The 11,967-nt window shown below is 36.9% G+C and overlaps 2 protein-coding genes across 7 annotated transcripts in view; both read right to left on the bottom strand.

The window, feature by feature from the left end:
* The window catches only part of HSPA5 (heat shock protein family A (Hsp70) member 5), a 339,565-nt gene that overhangs the window by 134,763 nt on the left and 192,835 nt on the right, over nt 1-11,967 (bottom strand). The gene's annotated exons all lie outside the window — the stretch shown is intronic.
* Nucleotides 1-11,967, bottom strand: part of MAPKAP1 (MAPK associated protein 1) — a 111,485-nt gene that overhangs the window by 79,081 nt on the left and 20,437 nt on the right. For all 6 annotated transcript variants that reach the window (XM_009677634.2, XM_068914556.1, XM_068914558.1 and 3 more), the window contains one exon: nt 7,480-7,628. In XM_009677634.2, coding sequence (XP_009675929.1) covers nt 7,480-7,628 — 149 coding nt within the window. The remainder of the gene's footprint in view (nt 1-7,479; nt 7,629-11,967) is intronic.

Below are 11,967 nucleotides of genomic sequence, written 5' to 3'. Positions count from 1 at the left end.
TCCACTGCATGCACTCAAAGGGGATGCCTCAGATGTATGAATTCATTCTGCTGAGGGAGCAGACAAGTTTTCTGTCAGTGCATCAAGTTACTCACAGTAAGTGTTCAGCAGTCATTACAAAGTGCTTCCTTATCTCATTTTAAATGGCCTCTCTGTACAAAATAACAAAACACATTCTGAAGTATTTTAATTAAGTAACAGTCAAGCTTAATGTATTTTAATCAATGTATGGAAACCCAAGCACTGTTGTGTTCTAACTTCCATTACGCTATTTAATTGATCCCTCTGCTCAGGGCTTCTCTCTACCCAACAAAACCTACTGAATCGGCAATGGCAGAGGAAACAGTTAAGTGCACTGATTAGGCATCAAAATCATTACAGCTTTGACACAATAAAGAACAAATCAGGCATTCTTAATACAGGCGTGCTTTATTTAAATACAACTCAGCTAGTAGCAGGACTCACGTTAATCACATATTATGAAACAAAATGTATTTTAGAAAGTGGCAATTTTTAAGTTAAGAAACTTTAGCTAAAGAAAAACATTTTTGGACTTAGCTCTCTAGGTAGCCAATCATATGATGCTACAAGAAAGAATTATGAACCTACGTCATTAGCAATGCAGGTCATGAATACTGAAAGGTTCTTAGTATTACAGACTAGTATTTCATTACTCAAGCTCTCCCAGCTGGATATGAAATTTTACAAGGAGTTCCAGGACACTGAAGGGAAAGTTTGATACAAATGCAAGTTACTGGCACTTATTTCAGGTGTCTAAGGAACAACAGTGCCGCCCTTGAACTGGGCTAAGCAAGAAATGGCAGCATGTATTCCTATAAAGCCTGCTCTGATGCTGTTCATTCCTCTGGCATTCCTGCTTGCATACCGCACGCCGTGTGGCAGTCGCCTGTCACCGAGGACTGTGACCATGTTACAGAAGAGGTGGGGTGCCCACACCGAAATGCTCCCCCAGCTAGGAGAGTGCTGCTCATCTGAATGTTCATCTTACTGGGGAAAGTCTATTCCTGTTGTCCTCAGGTGAACCAAAGCATCTGGAAGAGGAGAGCCTGCCTCTCCTAACAGAGGCGACAGAGCTGCTCTGGTGGTTACACAGCAAAACAGTGTGGAAGAAGCAAAAGCATGCAAAATTGTACTGGAGATGGGAAAGAGGAAACTAGAAGAGAAATAGCAATAAAAAAACGGAAGTATATTACCATGAGCTGGACCATCCACCAACACAGAGGGCGTATATACAGCCATTTAGAGAAGGGGAGAAAGGGGAGAAGAGAGAGCGAGGACAACCATACACCAACGCACCATATGACACCTTCACCCGCAGAATTATTCAGGCTTCTCCATAACAGGTCGCCCCATCATTACTATGCACTAGGGTGCTTTCCCTGTGCAATACGGTTTAGGACCTGAGCACTGCTGAAGTATGACACATGCAGTATTTGTAACCTGGAAGGATTAAAGTAAATAAGGGAATTTTATGATCCAATTCATGACTATTCAGGCTGTAATACATCTCGAATACATGGTTTTCTAAGGGGTATGTTGAGAAGGATGAGTAGCAACTTCAAAAGAAAAATACAGAACAGAAAGATAAACTTCATAAGACAAAAAGGTATGAAAATGTGTGAAATAAAAACAAAAATCAAGAAGAAAGCTTCCAAAGCTTTCAGCAGAAGTATTCCCTCCCTCCCTCCCTCCCTCCTAGGTCACATAGGTTCACATCACACTAAACTACGCCAGTCAAGAGCACGAAGACATCTGGTTTCTGATAAACATGGTATGAAGGTTGAAGGTAGCGTAGATGCAGTTACCATGGGCAGAAAATAGTTTCAACTACAAGAATTGGTTTCTACTGTCCTAATACCAACACAGCTTTGTTGGTACACCCAGCTGGTACAGCAGCAGGTTTTCAAATACGAACACTGATTCTGCAGTCTCGTAAGAGGAATGTTAACATCATGTTGATGAAAAATGTCTTTACCTTTACAGTTTTATTTTTAGTTCGCATATATATGTATATACACATACATATGCACACGCCTAAAGAAATTGCCCAGACGATCTTACATCAAGAATTATTTGAGCAAATTTTCCAAAACTTAAAAATCTTTATAATGTAGATCTTGCTCTGTGTTTCAGACAAGCAGCACAACACAAAACAAGCAATTCTACAGAAGGCTTTCTTTAATAAATCTCTACCTACAACCTTATGTAAGTTATTACACACATTATAAGCAGGTGCATTCTTTGGGCAGGGGGGAGGAAGAAGGGTTATTTTAGTAGAATGCTTCCAGTATGCAAACTAATAAAAGGGGCAGAATAAGTAAATGCTTTAAAAAAAAAAAAAAGTGGAAATATATTTAGGATTCAGATGAGAAACATTCTACTCTGCTTAAGGGCGAAACATTTTAAATGAAAAATTTATTTTTTCCACACAGATTTTCATCCTGGATTAATTATTTTAGACATTCTCCATATTAATTATAGCAGCATTGCTTCTTTCACACATTCTTTATCTACTTTCTTTGAGTAAAGCTATTTAATATTGGAGATTGTGGAAAACATTTGTTCATGATTATCCAGACATACACTGGAACAAGACTGCAACAAGAGCAGCATGCAAAAATGTATTTAAGGACTATCATCCCAAAATGCTGCTAAAAGCTATTAACCAGTACGTGTTAATTGCCACAGCATTCATATTAATTTTCACTTCAGGCCCGACATTGTGGAATATTTCCCCTGATACATTTTAAACAAAGTTTAATTTAAGGAACTGCTTCTATCAACACTTATGAAAATTAACAGCCAAGCAATTAGCACTCATGAATTATCCCTTCCCCCATACTTCCTACAGCATCATTGTTAAAACAGTTACTAAAAGAGACATTGTTATTAATAAGTTACCAAAATCAGCCACAAAAAAAAATCCTGTAATGAAGTACAGAGGTACCATTCCTTGCAATAGGATTTTTAGCATCTGCCCAGCCAAAAATTATGTTAACCTATTTTATTTTTAATTTAAATTATCTCCTGTAGTCAAGTAAACCCATAAGGCTCCAGTGAGGTCGGAAAACTTCGGAGATCTCCTTAAATCTTGATTTTCAACTTCTAATGATGAAAATAGGAACAAAAACATCCTGAGAAGACTAGTGTTCTGTCTGCCCACTGGAAATGGCTTTTGGCCTTGTATACCAGGCTTATGCTAGAGCTGAATAATCCGTTCTTTCTTCATTTTGATTGTGGTTTCCCAACTGTCGTCTTTGACTGTTTTGAATATTTTCAGTAACTTTTCTTCGAGTGCCCGGTAACGCTTTGTTAACATTCTTTTGGGGATGTAAGAATAGCCATTTGGTGGCAGGCATCTCAAAAAATTGAACTGACAAGATGTTTTTGTCATTAAAATTTCTCAAAATTAGCAGGAACTTAGGAGAAAAAAATTGATGTGGATAGACTTCAATGATGATTCTAATGAGAACTGTAAATAGAGGCCCCAGCAGGAGTTCCTCGTTCAGGATGTGCTTCCTACAAAGCTGAATATTTGATTCTAGCACGATTTTCCTCCATTCCAGTAACTAAAAACACCTTGATAACATTTTTTTCTTACTAGTGGGAATGGTCATGCAGTTGACTAGTTCTGACACTAATGCCGTATTAAATCAGTATGCTTTAAGATTAGTATCTCGGAGGAAACCCATCGCTATGCTTTCCAGTGACTCATGCAAGTTACAACTGTGATTTGAAAAGGAATATTTTGAATTTCTATAGAATGAAGAGATAATGCATGCTTTTCAAGCAAATACTGAAAGCAGGCAAGTAATATGAGCCCCATTTTCTGAATTTAAAAACAAAGGAGTATTGGGATTAAGGTTTGATTCTGCAACAAAGCTTAACTGCTAAAAATTAACAGTTTATCTCTTCAGGAGCAAGCACAACTTGCAGATTAACTGGATGTTCTGAATCGCAGGGTTGTGCCATTGCAATAAGCCAATTGTTTCCCCTTGTGTTTCCTTTTTGGTACCTGGCTATGACTTTCAAATCTGGCAGGGCAGGTCTGTAAGGTCAGTCTTATTTTCCCAGCTTTATCAGGAGCCAGCAATTTGGAACAATAAACAATCAAAATATGATTTTTCAAATTTGGTAAACAGAAGTAAACTTGAATATATCTATAAAATGTGTTCTGTCTACAGTAATATAATTGCCAGGCAGATAAAGGAAATCAATTTGGCCACTAATTCCTCAAGCTTTCAAATAATTTTCTATACAAATGGCAACTGCAGTGATTACAAATAACTAGCCTTCTCTCTTGATTCAATGTCCTCAGCAAGAGTTTCCAAGATTTATTAGCCAAGATCTACAACCTTCTTATAAACCACGGAAATAGTTTCAGGGGCTAGGTTTACTCAATAGCTATTTTAAGGAAAAACTTAAAGATGCAGACAACATTAGTTATTAAATACGTCTTCTTCTAGTTGTTTTAAGAATGGCAGTTTTACAACATACATGAAAGCCACAAGCCTAGCCCTGCTTGTATACCTGCGTGAAAAGAATCACCTAAGTTCTTGAGCTCATTAGAATGCTTCCACTGTAGTTGCATTTCACAAGCCATATTCTCTACTTTTTTGATAATTAATGAACTGATCAGAACAGGAAGAAATTAGAGTACTTTAAAATTTTATTATTTCATAAAATTGGAGAAGTGGTTATGAAAAAGACACTAAATCTGGCAGAACACACCTGCAGGATGTAAGCTTTTCAAAACGCTGGCCTGGTTAACATTATGGCATGCAATGTTTTCTTGTTTTTAGCTGACCACCTTAAAACAATATATCAAAAATTGTGGTGAATAAATGGCTCTCTCTCATTTCAGGTCAGTTAAGGAGCTGAACTAGCAATAAGTGACAAACATCCAGAATGCAGTCAAGATGAGTACGCACATGAGCGAAGAGATTGGAAACAGCAAGTAAAGGGCTTTCCTGATGGTATATCAGCGAGCCCCAGAACAGGTGTTATTCAACAAGCTCAAAATCTGTGTTACGCCACTTAATGTATATAAACTAAAGCCCTAGTTATAACTGTAAAGATTTCAGAGCCACTGTGATTCCTTGCGTAAATACATAATTAAGTAGGTTTTTTTTTTTTTTTTTAAAGACATGGTTAATTAGGCCCCTAGCCCCTCCTTATCCCTCCTGCCTCTCCCCAATTATGTACCATTTCCCCAAGAGACATGCAGCTCTCTTAATTATGTAAATAAGTCATGCACTATTCCCAGAAAAGGATTGTATTTATGTGAAAAATACTACTCACCTCTTATCAATAAAAAATAAATGCAATACCAATAGAAAATAAATGCAATAAATGCAATTACAATATCGTAACATCTACAATATTTCATTAAAAACAGTAATTAAAAAAAGCTGCATGGTTTTCCATTTCACATTACTGTCTGAAAAATACAACAAAACTGATGTACCTAAAATAACTCACTACTGAACTATGACATTTCTTCTATATCTCAGATAAGAGAGTAGGTATTTAAAAAGCAGGCAATACATATAGAAGTCTTGAGAATAAATTTTATAGGCACACTATTGACAAGCTTACCACAGTAATATAATCAATACTGTTATAACTAATGCAGTCTTATTACACTCTAACAAAATGCCAGTTTGATTATTTTGTACAGTTAGTTGAACAGGTATTTTGATTTCTAAATCACATGAGAGTTGATTCATATCATACCCTACAAATCACAAAGTTGTCATTGAATAACGTACTGATATATTTCATTAAAATCTCAAGCTAATATGTACATTAAAATTTCCTTCAAATGGAACAAATGCTTGCTGAATGCATCAGACTTAGAAACATGAAAATTAAGATGTTCATTACAGTCAACTAAAATTCACACTAATGCAGTAAAAAGCAATTTGGGTTATAAAAGTGGGAAGGAACCACTCTAAAGTTCCTCAACACCTAAGAAAAATTCTAACTGGAAACCCAAATGATGCTCAAATACTACAGCTACAAAACCTGGACACCACTGAATTAAAATACATTTCTCCTAACAAAAAAAATATTTACTTCCTCTGTGCTTGACTGCTAGAAGTACGCCTAAACATTTGCCAGCTGAAATTTTATGACACAAGAACAGCAAGATGTGGGTTTAGTAAGGGGGCATCATGGTGTTGCCAGCATCAAAGTATCACTGTCATTTATTAATGAGGCCAGAGATTCCAGAACAGTTAGTACTAATTCATACATACCGAGTATAAAATAAGAACTGAGGCAGCTTGTGCTACATGGACTTCATGGTCTAAAAGCTACCATTTCATAAATATTTAGATTATTTCTAGATGTTCTAGTGGAATTACATATCTAACTTTCCACTTTAAGAATACTGAACAGAATATGAAATTCTTCCATCAGAACGGTAATGAAGCTCACACTTCACGCTCCCACAGGAGACTCCTCAAACAAACCCAGCAGAAAATAGAACTGTACAGTATTTATAATTGTTTCAGAACAGTATGACACTGATTCATCACATCAATGTTTATATTTCAGTTTCCAGGGTTTATGAGAAAAAAATTCAACAACATAGAATAACTAGAGCATATACAAGGAGAAATAATTACTGACAATTCAGAGTAACATCAAGAGGAAGTTCTTGAAATGAACGTAGTCAAATACATTTAACCTACCAGGTTTGTAGTAAACCTCCTCTACATAATTGAGTACTTTTGCAGTGCTAAATTCAGCATATTGATGCAGTAGTAATGCTGCCTAGTGGGAATGGATGTTTTTAAACTAAATGGTCTGAGAGGTGATAAGTACAGAGACTATTTTGATTGCTTTAGTTTACGTTTCTTATGGCATTAAGTATCTTTTACATTATAGCATGAAGTCTTTGAACAGGGTAATTTTTTATTCGCTAGTCTAAAATACATTTATATTATTGTCACTACTATTTGAAATCAGCATCCTTGGAGAGATATAAAAAGAATGAGTTGGATGGCCCCAAACTTAAAACCTACAGTATTCTTGCCTGGCCTCCAAAGACGTGTGATGAAAAAAATCCCAACATTAGAAGACCAAGCAGACAGGCACTTGTTAGGATCTGATTTCTCATTTCATGTGTTTCTGTTTAGCAAATAGCCTGTATAACCATCCTGCTGGGGAATGGAACAGAGCTAATGTTAAGGCATAATTTAGTAATGAGAAACGGAACATGTACCTTCCCTTTTTTGCCTATGGATAAAAATTAAAGATGCCCTCATTTCTACTGAGCCTGGAACCACTATATTTAAGACTAGGAGAAGTATGATTCTAAAATAACTGATGGCCTGCTATAAAGTCTAATTAAAGGTTAAACAAGTAAATGAATATGAGAACTGCCTAAGGCCTACTATCTTCAGGTCAGGGACCACCTGGATATAAGAAAAAAATATCTGGTTCACTTACCTTGCCATCAAATTTTGAGTACTCATTGAAGGGATTATTCAACTGTAGTGGACACTGTTCAAGTCGCACAGATAGTATTGACTGCTTCCCAGAACATGGAGATTTTACTTTGAAATTCTTTTTTTCAAATAGGGAGCTCAGTTCCTCTGCTGCAGTTCAGAAAAGAGATGAAAGTATTTGCATTATGAGATGTACAGAGGCTACTGTTTACCATAGAAAGATTATAAGGGAGAGAACAAAATTAAATACATAAAACAGCAAACGCCTTAGCAGAATCTACCACCACTCTGCTTAATAAACCAAGAGTATGAAAATGGTGAGTTTGAATGATGCTGCTGTCTAGGCTTAGACAATGAAGCATCTTTTTCCACAAAGAAATATGGAACTCATCACTGCAAGATCCACCTGAGTCAAGATCATATCAAGATACAAAAAGAAAATTAGGCAGTTCTGGTCCTTCTGCCTGCCTGTCTTTTTATAAACGAATAATAAATTCTTGGCAAAAGAACAGTTGTCACTTTTTCCAACATGCAATAGCATCTCAATCTGAGCTTTTAACATACATTATATTATATCACAGCACAATATTACACTATACCCTTACTATACTGTCCAGTCACTGTGCTGTGAACAGTACATCTGATCCAAAAGAGTGATTCCTTTGGCTTTTCCTTCTCATAGTTAGACTGGATATGGTCTCCTCTTAAAGTGCCAAGCCTGAAAGCACCAGTCCAGACAAACATTCTGGACAATAAGAAAAGTTTATAAAAACAAAGTTGGTAACAGTTAACAAGTAGTTTGTGGAGCCTATGAAGCTCTGTATGCCTCTGCTATAAAGCTCTTTTAATATGATGAGATTGGATAGCTGAACTGAAAACTGTAGCATTCAGGCACACTTAAAAAAAAAAAAAATTACAGCTTATGTTACATGGACACTACAAAATCAGGACAGATCCTGGGGTGTTTTAGCCTATTAGTCCAACGGGTCTCATCTGCAAGAAATTGTGACTGAATCTGGACAAGAGCGCTCCACATCTGCTCTAGGAACAAACTACCCCCAAACTCAATCAATCACTATCTGAGAATCAACATCAGCTCTCCTAAAGTGCCTCTGCTCTGTTCTGTATTCATACATTTGGATTCTCTTACATCTCAAAGATATACATGTTGCTTCTCCAGGGAAATGAAACAGCTTCTAAGTTAGATTGACTAGGGACTTGATCTTCAGGGAGTTGATTCATTTTCTAAACTGTGAAATTAAAACTTGTCAAATTATACCAGTCAAAAACTCAGTTTACTTTTGCTAGCAGATTGCCTGAAAATTCAGACGGTTGGCAAAAGTGCCAAATACACTTACCAGGAGACACTCAGTCTTGTGAGAGGCTCAGATTAACCAGAAAAGTTTGATTAAGTTCTTTTTCTTAACTGTGGCAACTTAAACTACATTAGGTATTCTGTTTTTGTAATAAGCTTATCTGTTTTAAAAAAATTCTCAATTATAATTATGTTAGAGTATTACCCTGAACTGGTATTTCTTGGGCATTTGCACCTTGGAGTTCAATGTAATGATTTTATCGGTTCAAGTGAAAAAACAAGTATTTTCTCTTCCAGTTTTGTCTCTAAGGAAACGTCAAGATGATTTGTTTCTTACTTCCTGTATTGGGATATGCAGAAAGAGGATCTCAGGAATTCTGCATTCATTAGTGCGACATTTGTTTTGCTTTGAGTTTTGTAAATCTTTCACTCAAGTTAAAAATCTACAAGGTTTAAATAATAGTACATTCTGTAACACTGTAAATTCAGTGGGTTTAGAAATTGTTTTCCTCTTGCACAAAACTTCATGATCTCAAAAAAATTCAACTCACTTGGGAAAGGGAACCCAAAGCCTTCTAAGGATTTGGCAAATAGCTAGAAAAAGAAAGATAAGGTTTCTGAAACACTAGCACTTTCCATCAAGATTTCCATCAAACAATTCCTGAGATACTCTAGTTGTGAGAGCTCCGACTATTCCCTTCAAGCTAGGGAAAAAAACATTTAAAAAATTCTTAAATTTCAGAAGGAAAAAAAAAGCTCATATTTTTACACTTGATGAGTTTTAATTGCATAATTTTTAACTAAAATGAAGCATTGCCACTAGTCCACATTATAGGTCTATTTCATCCTTTGTGGCATTGTTAGCTGTAAATTATTCTATATGGGCCAAAGTTCAAGATTTTTGGAAGATTCCCTTAATACATTGTTAAATTACATTTTTATATGCTCTAAAAGGAACAAATGTAACATGTAAATACAATGTCCTATTACTTCCTTTCATAGACTGATCTAAACAGACCTAGCATTTTATAGAAGAACAATATTCACTGGGATGTATATCAATATTAGGTTTATAAGACCCATAAACTGCTTTACTAAGATAATATGGTTTCTATACTGCAGGAAGCTGACAGGTGTCATTTTCTTTTTACTGAAAAAGAACTGAGGCACAGAAAGGTGATATGAGCTGCTAATTTATTCTGGAGCAACAGAATAAAAATCAGGCCTCCAGTACCTGATGCTTCCAGTCAAACAACTGCCCCTGAAACATCTTCGTTTTTATTAATCTCCCACCCAACTCCAAATGCATGAAGGGTTTTTTTTTTTTTTTCTTTTTGACTCTGCACACTGTACAACCTTATATTTCAAAGTCACTCCTACGACAATGCCAAAAGCTTGCTTAATGACTGTGGCAAGCAAATGCTGAGTGGAAAACATTCTTCATTTTTTCTCATGCCCATACACAGAATTACTCTGCTCTCACTTCCCTTTATCCTAGCGCTTTCACAAACTGAGCTTGCCAACTCTTCACGGCAAACGCTGGCTAGCATGCTCCATCATCTGCATCTGAACAATACCTCTTAAAAACTAATTCTATCTAACATCAGAGAATAGGAAAAAGAGGGAGAACCTCTGTGGGATCCCACGGGATATCTAAGCTTAAGTAAATTAAAGTTTAGGCTGCAGTTTATTAATATTGTCTAAGTGTACCCAAATAATGAGAAGAGAGTACGTCTAGGTTAATGACCTACACCATACGGATAGTCAGGAGAGATGTTCATGTAAGGAAAGGAAAGGAAAATAAGCATGAGGAAACTGGGCTGGCTGAGAGGCAGCCCAGCAACGGAAAAAAGAAAATCAGCCAGCTCAACTCCCTGCATGCCCAGCCCAGCTTTGATGCAAGGCAGGGGGCTGGAACGGCTTGTGGGGTAGGCCGGGCTATTTAACCGGCAGCTTACTTCTTCTGTGGCAAAGTAATTGCAGATTCACGATCGGGCTGCCCGTTCTAAGCCCTTCATATAACACTGACAAAGAACATGGTAAACCTAAGAGAACACACTGAGCCAGATAATGACAAGTGTTAGTGCTCAAGAATGGAAATTTTTGTAGAAGGTAAGGCACTAATATCATTTTCTTTCAATTGTTAACAGAAGCCCACAGATAAATGGCATATGGATCTTCATACCCGTCCATTCAAGAGATGATGGTTAGCATAATTCTATTTTTGTACACAGTAATACAAAATGGGATATGACAAAGAATACTCAACCACCAAAAGCCTCAAATTATGACTACCTATCAACCTCCAGGAGAATGGGAACGCTGATAAGAGCTCCTCTTTTCAGCAAGGCGTCTGCCTGCGACCAGGAAGCTGTGCAGATGGTGTTATCAGACTGCTCAGCAGAGCAAACAACTTTCCAGTATCCTTTTGGTCTGCGTGGTGCCAACCATAAACTTAACTTTGGCTAAAGCTCAAATAAACACACCATCAGAAGAGGACGGCCAAACTCCTCCCATCTGAGGACAGCCATTTCTATTACTATTGCTTTCATATATATTTTCCAATGATGCTAAACTTAAGGAACAGAACAGACACAGTCTCACACACGCTCCTGCCAGGGAATACAGTTTGGGACTCCTCTTTTCCTTGGCCTCTTTCTGCTATGTTCTTCACACAAATAAGTAAAGAAACATGAAGAGTCTCACTGAATGCAGAGAAGGAGAATCAGCACTGCCAATAAAGACAGTTACTGAGTGCCTGGAGTTTTTAATGCAATTTATTTATTTTTTATTAAAATCTGTTCTGCAGCAGGGAGGTACAGGTCTACTCGCCTGCAACTGCAGTGGCAAACTAAAACCTGGCACATTCTGAGAGGGGTGACACCTCCTTTATTGCTACTTGACAGATTAGGTCTATCTTCAAGGCAGCACATAAAAGGAACTAAATGTCATGGTGCCAAGGAGCCCATATGAATAAGAAAACACAAATAGCATAGATACAGCAGGAAGCTAAAATCCAAGTGCATTTCAGTATGAAGAAAAAAACAAACAACATAGTTAGGGGATAAGGAAGAAAAAGAGAATTACACCATCATTAGTCAAATGCTAAAAAATATTGAGCAAAGAATTGGAGGTTATGGTGGATTAAACTTTAAAACCTACACCAGTGCTTAC

Source organism: Struthio camelus, chromosome 20 (assembly GCF_040807025.1).
Source record: "Struthio camelus isolate bStrCam1 chromosome 20, bStrCam1.hap1, whole genome shotgun sequence".
Taxonomy (NCBI): domain Eukaryota; kingdom Metazoa; phylum Chordata; class Aves; order Struthioniformes; family Struthionidae; genus Struthio; species Struthio camelus.
This window is presented reverse-complemented; position numbering and strand designations above follow the sequence as displayed.